A 15236-nucleotide genomic window follows, 5' to 3' on the forward strand; every position below is an offset into this window, starting at 1 on the left:
GCTGGACTCGTTTGAGTCCCATTTCTCTTTTTGGGGTTTTTGTTGTTCTCCCGCCCTGGCGGGGGGTCGGGCTAGAAGATCTACTAGGTCCCTTCCGACCCTTAATCTATGAATCTATGAATCCCTGAATGAAACAGGGGTGGATTGCCTTGCTTTAGCTTTCATTTCCCATGGGATAAAGAGCAGGCAGAGAGATGCTGCAGAACAGCTGCCCTCTAGGATGTTGCCACCTCTCTCTCTCTCTCTGCACTTGGCTTGTTTGGCCTTGCAAGAGATTACATTGTGCTCATGGCAGAGTGCAAGATTTGCAGCTGTATTTTGATGCATACAATAATTTATATTTTTGAACTATGGTGCATATGGCAGGGGGAAGAGGAGATAGAAGGCAAATGGCACTGTCTATTAAAGTTGCTCACATTCCTATTTTAAAACCCTGATTTCAGCTGGTTTTAACTGCAGAACTTCAAACATTTGGGCTGAAATTTTTATTTTGGGTTGAGAGACTTGCACTGAATTTTTTAAAAAAATTCAAAAGGCAAATTATCGAGCCATTTCCAAAAACAAAGATAAGGAAAAAAGTTAAAAATCCTGGGGCCTTTTCCTTTAAGAAGTCATGGCAGCCTGGTCTTAGTATTGGGACCTGAAATTTGGGAGAAGGTGGTCTGTGTGTAAGGAAGGGACCTTTTCCTTTCCACATAAAGATGCACCTAAACTGGGCCACAAGTTATTAGCCTAGAAAAAAACAGTAGTTTTCACATTCCTAGGAGATTTTAGGTGTGAGCAGCTAAAGTTTCTTGAAAATCCTGTGCAAACTGGGTGGATTCCAGACCCAGGCTGAATGACTGGTGCAGTCCTTTCTGCATTTGCAGCTCGACTCCTCCTGCAAGCCACATATTTACACCTGAGCTGCAAGCAGAGAGCCCATTTTTCCTGTTCTGGCAGTGACCCTCCCATTGGGCTTGGGAGAAGGCTGTCCTTTTCAAATGAAGAGGGGGCAAGGACTGGACCTGCAGGAGGGAAGGAAAAAAGCTGCAAGTGGGAACCAAATGGCAGAACAAAAGCCAGCCTGGCAAGAAAACTGGGGCCATGACTGGAATTTCAAGTGAGGGAGGGAGACAGGCTGAAACAGATGACTGGGAACTTGAAGGGAGACAGACTGGAAGTGGCAGTCAGCCGGGCTGGTTGAAAATGGGCAAAGAGGTTGGTGACTGGAAGAGAACAGATGGAGAAGGAATGAAAGTAAGCAGATGAGAAGCTGATGGACCCCACAGTTTGTGGGGTTTTCCAGACATATCTGGTTCAGGCCATGACTTTTTCCCTCCCTACGGCCAGGGTTAATGCTGACAGGAGTGCCTCCAAAGAAGTACTGGTGGAATAAGCCACCATCTGCTTATCACCATCCTCTACACCTCTTTGGGCCTCATGGGATTTATTTTTAAATGTCTCACACCTGTTCCAGCAGGAAAGCATTCAGCTCCTGCCTCAGTGCTTCACTTTGTTACCCAAGGCATTGGTGCTGGCTTTGGTATCACTGCTGAGTTCAGCTTCAGGCCCCATGTCATGCTAACACCGGTGCATGTGTTGGCAGTAACACGGACTCTTAGAAAGAGAACAGAAATCAAATAAGAGAAGTCAATGCACATAAAGTGCATGCAGAGGTTGACTCAGGTGCCAAGTAGCTTTAAATCCCTTTATCTTAATCCTCCTCACAAGAGGATTGTTTCAGACACCTAAGGCCATCGTGCCTGAATGGGAGCATCCACACTAAGGTTTAGTAGTGCTTGAGCCTTGATTTCATGTTATTGAGAGATCTTAAGACAAACCCTCAGTGTTTACCTCTAGCAGTCCATGCTAAAGGCAATCAAAATATTCCTTTCCTCTTACAAACAGGTTCAATCAAGCTGGATCTGCACTCTTTCGCTGCCCAGCGCTTAACAATATTCTCCTGCAGGTTTGTCAGTTGATCAAATTTGAATCGAATTTAGGCAGGAGTGCAGCAGCAAACTGGCCTCAGGCAAAGTTATGTCCCTGGAGAGCTGAAGGAAAAAAAAAAACTTAAAAATCATTATGCACAGTACTTTCTCCTTGACTGTGTCCAAGAGACTTAAATTTGCTATTGCTGCATTGGCCAGATTGTTGCCTGCATAAACACAGAATTTGCTTAATATCAAGTAATGTCCAGAATCTCTACAGGTCTCACCTTGTGTCGAACGTATAGCCTGCGGGACAGATCTCATATCTAAACCCACATACTGCATGGAATGTGTAGGGCCAGTCTGGTGGACAGGCTGGAACCAGCACCCTGGGTGCTGCTCGGAGCACAGGTGGTTGGTTCAGGGCATACCAACATGGGCCTTACATGCAGCACATGCCACAGATCAACCCCCTGTACCACATGCAGTGTGCACAACCAGTCCAGCCACACACACTACATATGCCAGCCCCACTGTAGGGTTTAGCACAGGTTGAACATTGCATGCAGCACCCACCAGCCTGGTTTTGTGGACTGGCTACAATGGACAAAGGTGACTTGAGGTCCCAGTGCAGACCAGCACTGGAGCCAGTGTGCAGGGATGCTCCAGCACAAGCACTACATGGCAGCCCATGCCCCAGAGTGTGGCCAGCACATGCTGCAAGTGGCACACAGGACAGGACTAGCTTTACATGCTGCATGTGGCATGGGGGGGGGGGCGACACCATGGGGCACGGGCTGCATGTGCCACCGGACTGGCCCTGCATGCTGGCTCCGGTGTGTAGCCTGGATCTAGGCTGCAGACCAGCCAAGCAGCCCTTGTCTAGCCCATGATCCAGTTAAGTTTGACACCCCTGCTGTACTACAAGAATGAATTATTTCCTGGACAAGTAAACCATGAAGATAAGGAACTTTAACAGTAGCTAGTGATAAACTTAATACTGGCCTCTATGACATACCTCTGCTTCTCTCTCAGCCCTACACAGTAAAACAAGATAAATTCAGCACCTTGTTACACCCTATAACCTTACCACTGCAATGGAGATTACTAATTTACAGCCCATCCTTTGTTCCTCCAGAGGCTGCTTTTAAATATAAAATTTTTTAACTTAGATGATGCCAAATATTCTCACTAGGAATTTGACCTCTATGAACTGCAAAGTTAAACCTACTACTTAAAAAACCCCCCAAAACTCTTACATCTTTAAGTTCTGGGTACCTTAGATGCACAGCATATGAGCTTCAGAACAATGCTAGGTATGATCAGAGTCAAGCTTTTCAGTTTAGCATAGATACAGCTTTAGAATTGCATACTAGTTGCTTCAAAACAAAGGCAACTTAGATCCATACAATTAAAAATATGCATAAATTGGTGAGAGATGAGTCCCAGTTCCCTTGCTCCTACTCTAGGGAAGACATTATGGTACCAATGTTGGCCTTGATAAAAGGCGATATAAAACCTAAGCCATGCTATAACTACCAGATCCATTTATTACTTTATGAACATGATTACAGTTTCTGTACAGCACCTAAATATGACAACAAGGACTCTATAAATGCCTAAGACAGAAATATAGCTAGAACATCTTATCAAATGTACAGGATACTAACTCAGAAAGTATGTGCTCAAATTCTTACCCTTATTTAAGGGGTCATTAACTTCAAGCTAAAAACAACTTGACAACAGTTTGCAAGAAACAAAGAAAAGTACAAACCCTGAACTCCTTTTATTGATGCTGTATTGTTCACAGATGTCTGACGCTAATACTGTGAGTTGAGGTCCAACAATGCTGTCCAGTTTACGGCAAAAGTCCAGTGTTAGCGGATTTGAGGCTATAAACAATTTTAAGAGGGTGAGTTTTTCTTTTTAACAGCACATCACATACTTGGTAGCTTTGTGGCCAAATGACAGAATGTACTTTTTTGTAGCCAGCTTTAAACATTCATAAGAATTTTGGACCAAATGTTGCTGTCAGAGTAATAGGACCTTATCAATGTGCCTGGAGTTTCTACAGGCTTACCTGGGGCAATGTTTAATGCCTTCCATGCCACTGAAGCAACACACGGTTGAAATAACCATATTATTAAGAAGCTTATGAAAACATCCACAAGGCACAAGTTAGTATGACAATAATATGAATAAATGCTTTGTATAGTAAGATCAAACAGATCCAAGTCTGATGATGTTAGTCAGGGAAATGGTAAACAGTCAAAAAAGAAAATACTTTAATTTCTACAGTTCTTAACAAATGATACAAATACATACCATCAATCATAAAGCAAACGGCTGCACTCATGGCCTGAAACAAATCAAAGCAAAACATTTAAAAAGCAACTCAATTAAACCTATACATTAATTGCTAAACTAGCTTTTACTGTAACTTAATTTTCAAACCTCAACTAATCTCCACTCCTAAGAGTCCATACAAGACACAGTTTTCTTTGTTAATTCAGGCTATTCAGTCTGCTATTCACAGGGGCTCTAAAGTGGCTAGCTATTTTGTGGAACTTAAAAAGCAACCTCACTAGGGTTTGTCAACACATTTGCTTTTGAAATCTTCATATCTTACACTGGTTTCAAAACCATTCTGTTAGAGCAAAATATATGTGCATCCAATTAAAACCATTTACAAATGGCTAATCTCCATTTAATTTGGGTCAGTGCTAGGACAAAGAGCTTTGAAAAACACTATATGGCTCGCTCTTTTGTCTAGTTTATGTCAATAAAACTATATAGAAGTTATGCAGAAACTTTAATCAAGTTTCCAATATCTGAATTATGAAAGCCCTCCTGGCAAACCCTCACAATTTTTGAGGAAGACTTTTAAACTTCCAGAGAGCTCTCTTTCCTTTTGCTCTTAAGTCCTGACATAAGCACCTTTCTACATAAACACAAAATGTACATAGCAGGGTTTCCCACTTGCTATGTATTCACAATGTGCAGGAAGAAATAGTTTGGTACCTTATAAACTATTAAATGAAGTTCTTCATAAGTATCATCTGTATTTACAAATATTTTAGGAAACCTGCATTTTGCTTCTGGATCATTTAGATTAAAAGGTCCAGTAAGAAACCTAAAAACCAGAATTAAACAGATCATATGTAATTATGTATATATTTTACCCTTATTTAACACACACACACACCCCCCCCCCTTAAATGCACACATCTGAGGACAATTAGCTTCTATCTACCAAAGTACACATGCAGGCCCTAGCATCTGAGTGTATACTCTTAAATTATTGCTGTAGAGTCCAAATAATTTGTTGCCTATAACAACTCCTAACTCCTGTGAAGATGATGGTTTGTAAATGAACTGGGACATGTATAGCTTCAACAACTAGTTGTGCAAGACTGCTGCAGCTCTGAATCCTAAGGCCATCATGCATGGTACAACTGCAGTTTTCCAACTGAGTGGAAAAGGGCACCCTTTGAAGTAAAAGCCACAGAGCTATGCAGCTCATCCTTAACTGGCACCAGGTCACCAAACGAAGGAAGTAGTGGAATCAAGTGATCTAGGTTCTACTGTATTTATAAATAGGCCCTCCAAAAACTCTGGAAAAGTTACATGAAAATAGTCCTAGACAATGGCAGTAAAAGAAAATACTAGCCAAAAGAGCAGGTAACTCAAGAAACCTGTCCAACAGCATCTGAGGCACAGTGCTTTAGATACCTTATCTATCCATTTACAGGAGAGCAGTGCACTAGGAGCTTCCCAGACTGTGGGAAGCATTTGCCAAAGCTAAACACATAAAACACACTGAACCAGCCTTTATGATTAAAGCAAGTCAGAGGCCAAGAAGGAACACTTATTCAAAATAAAGCTGGGAGGCAGAGTTGCCTCGTCAGAGTTAATGAATAAACCAGGAAGTCACTACATAGACCATTGTTTTGTTCTTGTATGACAAATCCTATGACACAAGGGAAAAGGAACTGGAACAATACTAACACATTGCTCTGCAGTGTGTTAACAGCAGCACAAGGGAGATAAGTATGCAGCAACTATAAAAAAAAGTTTCTGCTATCACAGGCCAAAGTCTCTTCCTGGAAAACTCCACTGGAATAGCCTAGGGGTAGGGGCTGGCTCCAAGAATAAATGTCATACTTCTTTCAAAACCAACATCCCATTTTCATTCTCTATGAAAACAGCCTAAACTTTGATTTTCCTCCAGAAATAGAAGAGCATGGCAGAGATTTACTACCTTCCGTAGTGTTGTAGATTTCCTGGCATTTCTGCACGTATTGGAGAATCTCTTCCTGCTAGCTGAAAAAAAAGCAGGAAGGTCACAGTTTATTACAAGACACTTATTCCCATTACTTGTTGCTTGGAAGTCATAAAAAAAAATGCTCAAACTGTGGGCCATAACTCTCCCACTAGAATTTGCAGTTAATGCAACTAGGAGAAGTGAGGAGAAATAGCATAAAGCCTGGGTATTTTGTTTTCACATTTCTTATTCTGAACACTGAGTTAAAACTTCACTTGGATACATAAATCTCTCTACTCTTATGGCTCCTATTAACAGTGCCTGAGCAAATCAAAAGAGTGAATGAATTCATGCTCAAAATTGCATGATATCATTTATTCATAGATTTCATAGATATTAGGGCTGGAAGGGACTTCGGAAGATCATCGAGTCCAGCCCCCCAGCCAAAGGGCAGGAAGTCAGCTGGGGTCATAGGATCCCAGCAAGATAAGCATCCAGTTTGATCTCTGTGACCCAAGGAAGTATCCTCATGGTATCATTGTAACATGGAGATGCAGAGAGATGGAGTTGCTCAGGGTCCCAAAGAGTCTGTGGCAGAGCCAGAAATTAAATCTATACTTCCCAAGTCCTAGACAAGTGCCATACTTATTTCCTCAATCAAATCTAATTTCTGTGTATTAGCAGTAGCATAGGCTGTGCAACATTACTTGGATGGCTGAACTGCATTTCATCCAATTGATACTCTACACTAGTTAACCACACTTCGGAAAGAACTGATGGGAAATACTCAAGTGACATTAAAACTGTCTTTGTAAAACAGATGCAACTCAGTATTCACTGAGTGCTTACTTCTGTACTTTTCACTGAGTATTGTAGATAACTTCCCTTTGTTTTGCTGTTTATGGTCAATTCTAATATTTTTAGTATTTACATCGAGTTGACCCACATCTTGTGGTCAGCTACTGTGACCCACTTCAGTTTGAATCCTTGTATGTCTTTATAGCACACAGGCTATCTACACATACAGAAATGCAGGAATACTGCTCCTTTTCCACTTGTGAACACCAAGAGTGACATCCAGTGGCCAGTTACATATCTACCAACGTGTCTTTCAGAAGCTCCATCGGGGTGGGGGGGTGTGCATTGGATTATACCAGCCCCTACTTATTATACAGTGTTGCCAGTATCAGTGTAGCCAGGAGATCTTTAACATTCATTTGGCAGGTCACCAAACCAAATACACCTCCATTTCTGGTCTTTGATAGAAGGACTGCTTGCTCCAGAATGCAACATAACATTACGGTAGCTCACCTGGTATAGTCATCATTTGGTCTGATTCAGGCCTCAGCATGGGAGTAAGATTCACAAGCTTCCAGCTCAGAAGCCAGTGTTACCAACAGCTCTTTACTATGATGCTGTGGTAAAGAACGTTTGCTCTCCTTCTCATTTCCTGAGAGCTCCAGTCAAGTGAATTTATTTATATTAGATAAAAGTATAAAAAGCAAATTCCAAGTTATTTAAAAAGTGAGACTAGACATATCCCTACCTCAGGCTCCATGTGCCTTGGAAAGAGAGATGTCGTAAGATATTTGTACAGAATCCTCATGTCATCTTGTTCTAGTCCACTCCTGGAACAGAAAAAAGTTAACATAGAAACGGTTTTTCCTGCTTTGCTTCTCTGATCGTTTTGCACCACAGCTAGCATCCTTCCAACCACAGCTGAGCAGGCCATGCTGACATCTTTGGCAGCAACAGAACTGATAACTCACGTGGCAGGTACCAGTGCCGGGTGTCTGCAGCCATCTGCTCAGGACGTAACTGCACACTATGTTCCCAATAAGTGGGAACCTGCTATTATGCAAATTAGTTAGTGCACAGAGACGAAGAAGGACACCCCCCCCACACACATGAGACTGCCCGAGGAAGAGCAGCACCTGCCATTCAAAGGATTAGCAGTTCACCGAGGTTGGAGGTAGGCTCTGGAGGTTGGGGAAGGCTAGCTAAGAAGCTAAGGAGGGGCATATGGATGCTGTGCACGTGGGTGGGCTGGGGGGAGCCAGGCTTAGGAAAGTGGTGGCCACAGGGGCAGCCATTTAGAAGGCTAGAGAAGGACAGCTGAGGTCATGAGTGGGACTTGCAGGTATGGTAGACTAGGAAGAAGGTGGATTTTAAGGCCATGCAGCAAAGGCTCCACACACAGGGGCTGTGCGACCATGAGTAGAGCTTTGAGCCTGGGTAGGGGACAGAGGGGCTACAGATGAAAATGTGGGGGGTGGAGGGAGAAGTCTGAAAGCTGCTCAAGCATAAGGTGCCAGCTGAGGGAGCAGTGGACATTTGAAGTGAGAGGTAAAGTGTAAGAACTGGGGTATGAATTGTCTGGAGGAGATCACTGTACCCCAATAAGCATTGTGTTCAGTTCTTCTGGACACAATGGGAAAGCACTGACTTTACGTCCTCGGATCAAGGAGATTAAAGCCGAAGTACATGAGCCAATACAAGCCAAGAGGCCTTACCAATGGCACCCCAGGGCCTACAGGGGGATGCCCCCAAGACAGACCCAAACCCAAAGAACAGTCATGGCAGCCAGACTCTTTCTTGTGCACAGCAACCACCTTCCCCACCACCCCCATGCCCAATCCAGCAACCCCACCTACCCTCATCTCACCATTTGATTTCCAATCTTAAAATGATTGTATTTAATCCTGTACTCTAAATTAAGGCATGAATGTATATCACATATACACCACAGATAAGAATGTGACTTGCACTGGGGGGGCAGTTTGGCAGCACTGCGTACAAAAGTCTTGGCCGCACTCCTCCACCACTTTCTTTACTACAGTTAAATACTAGGGTAGGTTTCTTTTTGATAGAAAGCTCATTCTGTAAAACAGTTATAATATATTCAAATTAACAAGCAAGCACATCATGAGCTTAAAAAAAAGCCTTGCCTCAGTTTATTAGCCTCCATTTAATTTCATAAGCAAACTTACATTGAGTATGTACTGGAATCTAGACAAATGAAATGGGAATCTATTTTCTGAGACATGGATTACTTTAAGTATTATTTTGCATGTTATTTCTCATCTAAACATTCTGCAAGTCTCCCCTCATTTCCCAATAGCCTGTGAATATGCAAGCCTTACACAGCTGCTCCTCCATTGAAATAGGATGCCAAAAGCAGCTGTGCCATGTCAATAAACACCCTAAAAATCACACACAGCTGAAGAGTTATCAGTTTTAAATTACATTAATGCGGCAAGCTCCAGACAGTACTTGGTTTCTGTTAAAAATGCAATCTGTTCATATTTTCTGCAAATGAAGTCACACTGGATTAAAAGTAGTTCAGACTGTTGCAAAGTACACCTCTCTCTCCTTTTCTAAATGCACGGCTTGTAAATTCAAGTACAAATTCATCATTATTCTTTAGGTGTAGAAAGGCACTTTAAAACAATTGCAAATTGTTACCAGATGGAATAACTACCAAGAATCCGAATGACATAAGGTACAATAAAAATGAGAACAAAATACAGCAATTCTGGCAGTATACTATTTAGAACAGGACTATTTATCCATTTTATGGACCACTTCGGATATATGAAAGTTGAGTTTCAGAGATTCAGTAAGTAACTTAAGTCCTACATACTTTTGTTCTCCTTGTTACAAAGAAACCATAAGAAACCTGACAGGGAACTTTGTTTGTTATGACACCCCCCATATTAAGATAAGACCAATTTCTGATTTATAACTCCACTTGAAGTCAGTCAAATTGTACAAAGCGAGTCACTTCAGAGTATGACCCTATATTGTTCAACATGTGTACGTATGTAAGAATTGTGACAATTATGACATTAATAGGATTTATACATCAAGTCTGAAATCTCTCCCTGATTATTTGGAAGTGATGTAATTTGGTAACATCTTTCCCTCAACTACAACATGTGCAAGGTTTCCACATTAGCAAACTGTTCAAAGTTTGTCTGAATTGAAGTCAACATCCTCATTGCTCCCTTGCATATCAGAAGTCTACAGAATAGAAATTCTCCAGTATTAAGCACCATCACCTCCTGTTGATTTTGGGCACTAAAAAGATCAAGGATCAAGCCCCAGATTTAGTGCATGAATACAGACAGAAAGCAAGACATTGTTCATATATTTGGCGTGGGTGCCAACTGTAACTCATCATTCAAAAAAAGCCCTCTGAAAGACAGCTTGTGCCTTTAAATACTGTACTTAAACAAATTGGCAAAATACTTCAGCTGAATTGCAAATATTTAAAAAAATATATATAAAAGTGTGATCTCCAGTTTTCTTACAGCAACAGCTTCACTTTGTGAGGGATATTTAAAAAACCCCACAAATGTACGCTGTGAGGTTCTTGACCAGTAGATTAAATAACCGGCTAAACACCCGCATTCAACTTAAGTCTCAAAGTTCTGATTTCTCTGGGGGAGAGAAAGCGCCCACAAAATTGCATACTGAGCTGCAACTGTGGCAAAGTGACTTGAAAATGTAAATGACATTTCCACTTTGGACAGTGTTTGGCAAGCAAAATCATATTTATGTAGAAATGAGCAAGAACTCAAATACTATTTTCCAAATCACAAAGTAAAAGCTTTCTTCATGCATGGCTCTCTCTTCCAATCTCCCCATGCACATTTCTAGAACAGGAATCATCAAGAAAGAATAGCTGGTTACAGGACCAATCCAAAAACTGCTATACAACATCCTACAGGGAAGCATGCATTACATATGCACATCTATGCGCATCATAATTAGAAGGAACTTGCCTGCTACAAAAAAGTTAGAATTTTCAGGCATTTCTTACCATCTATAATGCCTGCAACCTTGTAGGAAAGAAAACTGTTGACCATCAATCTTTTCACTCATCCCACTAAAAAGTTCTCTTTTCATTTAAGTTTTATTTCTTTCTACCAAATCTAAGCTCTGTGTTTTGCTGCAATATGAAGAGAATACCTTCTCAGAACTTCTGTCACTATAGCAATTCAAAAATAGTTATTAAAAAAATTTCCCTCCTGTAATCCACAATTGAAATACCTACCAGATCAGCTGATCATTGTAGAGAAAGGCAGTATATTTGACTATGTTCAGGCTTTCCTCCATCTTATTAATAAATGACTGGATTTTCAAGTAAGTCATTTTATCCAGTGGAAAAAAGCTGATCCCACAAAACACATCCAGCAGGTCACAGGACTGTAAATGCAGCGTTTGCAAATACTGAGGAAACAAACATAAAGGGAAGGAAAAAGTTGGGTTTTTTTTTTTAAAGTTTTTTCAATATTTTAAAGCCTCTAAAATTTACGTTCAAAGTTATACCTTAGCCTTGTCAGCAACTGTTTTTGGGTCCTGCTCTTCACTACCTGCTCACGGCTTCATAAAGATTAGGGTATGGAAGTACTGCACTAAATGTTGGTTTAATAACTTTAAGTAATAATCTATACCCTGCTAATTATTTGTCATGATGGTTCATAAAAGAAGGCATGAAGAAAATAGAGCCCAGCCAAATCCTCCTGATGATAAATACTATAAATAACTGGAATTATTAGCAAGAGGCTAATTTTAAAAACACAAAACAAAACACACCTTTCACAATTTTTATAGAAAGTAACTGAGGAAACTGCAATATCCGTGTAGGGTATTTTCAAGATACAAGAGCTTTGGCTGCTGACAAAATGTGGGGAACCCCCCCACCAGCAAAAACCCAGTGCTTTACTTTCAGCTTGGTGCACCCCCACACCAAGCACAGCGCAGCGTATGTCCACAAGAGGAGCTGCATCAGCCATTAGATAAAAACACCAAAGACACCTGCTGAAACACACGATCTATACAAACATTGGGCAAACTGCACTGTCACTTCATGTTATTAGAAGGCAAAAAGTGATGAACTTCTACTCCTTTCAGCACAGTATACTCTGTTGGCTTTTCCCGTAGTAGGGAAAGCCAAACACTGATATCTGTATATACAAAACAGCACACTTAGAACTGTTATTTATTATAAATTCAGTTAAGTTCTTAACATGCAATATAGGAAAGTTGGACTCTACCAGTTATATGCACTCATTCTTCTACAAGTTCATAAAGTTAGCCAAGCCAATCCATTAGATGGAAGAGCAGAATGCTTTACAATTTTTCAAATACCAACGTCTACATCACATGCAGCTCCAAAGGAAATGTGAATAAGCATGGAATCGTGTATTTTTTCTTTGGAGGTCTGTCTGTCTGATATTTGTCGGATATATATAGATATAAGCAAAGTATATGAAATACAGGTACTTGTTCCAACCTTTCAGCCATGCAGTTCAGCCCATGCACCAGCACCCAAACCCAATTCATCTACTGTGTCTTGATGCAGTTGTAGGGTACCCAGAACAATTTACGTGATTCACATCTATTGTGGTTGAAAAGCATTATGTGCTTGCTACACACCTGAAACTCCCCACTGGAAAGACAAACTTGCCTCATACTAGAGCTATTTCTATAATTCTGGAAGAATTCTGGAAAAGCACTATGCTGCTGGAACTTCTACTCTTTTTTTCTAGCTGTAGGTTAATTGTTTTACTTATTAATCATGCGGAAATGATGGCTTATTCAAGCTTAGACATGAATTGTTTTACTTTCGTAAGCAACCAATTCACCTTTGAAAATGTCTATTATTCACATTTTTTAAAAACAAAATAAATTGTAAAGAAGTGTTGGGAGAATGGCAATACAAAGATAGCACTGAACTAGAGCTGCCAGTGATATATACCCAGCTGCGTTACCAGCAAGCCACAGACCTACGCCATACTACTAAGTAAATGGATCTGATGACAATTGTGTTTCTGTGATAAGTTATGACCGAAACCATTTAAGAACATTTAATGCATTTTATTCATTTGTCCTATTTTATTAATTAAGTTATATATTTTATTTATTTGTGATAAAATATCAGTTGTGCAGTTAGGCCATATTTATAACACCTGGGGCACAGCAAAACATGTTAAATATCAGAGGAAGGAACTGAGGTCATTTTTAAATAAAGAGATTTACCAATAAAAAATAAGAATCTACAGTATTTTGGAAGCTATTTTTCTGCCCTTTTCTTACTGAAGAAGCTATTCAGAAATAAACCCAGCAACTTACACACGGTCTACATCGCATCTATTGTACTATTCAGAAGCACTATTTTAAAGGAATATTTGACTTGCAAAGTTAAGCACATCCGGTCAGGCAACAGGCAATAATAGAATCAAAACTGTACATAGTCCTGTCTTCTATCCATGCATAACCATAGCCCTGCCCAGCATCACATAAGTACTCTGGGGCAGAGGCCAACTGAATCTTGTCTGGTCCTGATCTGATCCCTTAAAACACTAGAGAACTACGCCACCTCTATTTTTTTAAAAGGAACCTGAAAGGTATAACTCAGCCACTGGAATCACTATCCACCCTGCCTCAGGCAGCAAGGTGCATATATTCCTCTACCACTAAAATTGAAGAACTAACTGGTAACAGCAGATTCTCTCTCTCTCTACCAAGGATAGTACACATACTTTGCATCACTGAAAAAAGCTAAATTGACGAGATTGCCCATATTACAGACCTGAACTGTATTTCCAACTCTGCAAGATGTGACCTCTTAGCAACCTTATGTGGAAAAAACACCTTATTCTCTTGTCTAAAGTAGCTAAAATGATCATATAGAAACCTCATAAAATTTCAGTCTAAATTAAAAAGCAAGTAGAGAAAATTCCAGCCTGAAAATTAAATTTTGGAAGTTACCAGCAATTGGAACCAGATGTGATAACAAAGTGTCAGCAACCTCTCTCTAGGGTATCAATTCCAGCACTACCTATAATGTGAATACCAACTTTTTGTACCCAAGTCATTTATATAACCCAGATTTAAAATCACAAGAATTATCTATCATTCTTTACACTTCTATGGGACATCTTCTGTGTCTATACATGCACAGAGATTGCAACACAAGGTAATCAATTCAGAATGTTTCCTGCTGATTTTGAGAGTACTAGCACAGCTGTGTAATTATGTGTAATAGCACATCGTTATGCAAATTACCTTGAACTGACTATTGGGGAAATATTAGCAAGTATGATTTAGCCTTTTAAGAACAACTGTCAGGTTTTAAGTTTTGATGTAGATATTAGGATTAACCCACCTTTAAAAGATAACCATCTTTAACCAACTCATTGCAGCCTACCAAGCCACCATACACTATTTATTCAAAATTCTTCCAAAGAGACTCTTCCACAACACATGTGTTGTGACAATAACGTGTAAAAAAAAAATCTCTCTCTACATCTATAGATATCTATCTGTCCAGCTAGCGCTTCACTCCGCTGGTCTTCCCATCACATTCCATGTGCTGTGCATTGCATTTAACTACAAGAAGGACAGAGAGTGGACTTGTGCATTTTATTTCCTGTCCAGTATCACACTGTGCTTGTATAACAAAACAGCAGAACTTACCCGGTGAAAGAATTTCTCTAATCTCTCTTTTAGAACTTTTATACCTCCATCATCCATGGCTTTGTGAAATGTGCCATTAAAAAGCTAACAGTTCAAAAAAAGATGCATTAGTGAGGTAACTTTGTAATTGTAATACAATTATTTCTCATAAATTAATACACTTGTAACTGAATTTCTGCACACAACTCCAATTTCCCAATTCCATACTTCCAAACTGTCCTTCTCCCTTAAAAATCTCTTCTTTAGATCCAAGTTTACCCTTTCCACTCTTAAACTGGTTTTATTTTACATAATTCGTAGAAATCAAAAACTGAGTATTACAAAAAGGCCATGTATCGTTGAAGAAACAAAGACCCTTTTTTGTTTACTGTATCCTGTGCCCTTACCTTGTGACAAGCAAATTATGGGTCCTTACCCAACAGAGCCTAAGCAGATTTTGTTAAACTATAAAGGAATAGTTTTAGTATCTTTACAGTGAACTGAACAACACTGATGACAATAAAAGGCATCATTTTTTGCCTACTCATCATCACTACCACTGTTTCAGGGGAAAAAAGTGGATTGTATAGACA

At 40.1% G+C, this 15236-nt stretch overlaps 1 protein-coding gene across 1 annotated transcript in view; it reads right to left on the reverse strand.

The window, feature by feature from the left end:
• The window catches only part of CCZ1 (CCZ1 homolog, vacuolar protein trafficking and biogenesis associated), a 41008-nt gene that overhangs the window by 10979 nt on the left and 14793 nt on the right, over nt 1-15236 (reverse strand). The window contains exons 6-12 of the mRNA XM_019512880.1: nt 14665-14748; nt 11237-11412; nt 7724-7805; nt 6175-6236; nt 4935-5046; nt 4239-4272; nt 3688-3805 (exon numbers count right to left, since the gene is read on the reverse strand). Of these exons, the coding sequence (XP_019368425.1) occupies nt 3688-3805; nt 4239-4272; nt 4935-5046; nt 6175-6236; nt 7724-7805; nt 11237-11412; nt 14665-14748 (668 nt within the window). The remainder of the gene's footprint in view (nt 1-3687; nt 3806-4238; nt 4273-4934; nt 5047-6174; nt 6237-7723; nt 7806-11236; nt 11413-14664; nt 14749-15236) is intronic.

The sequence above is a fragment of the Gavialis gangeticus genome, unplaced genomic scaffold, assembly GCF_001723915.1.
Source record: "Gavialis gangeticus isolate Ggan-Ray unplaced genomic scaffold, GavGan_comp1, whole genome shotgun sequence".
NCBI classification, from domain to species: domain Eukaryota; kingdom Metazoa; phylum Chordata; order Crocodylia; family Gavialidae; genus Gavialis; species Gavialis gangeticus.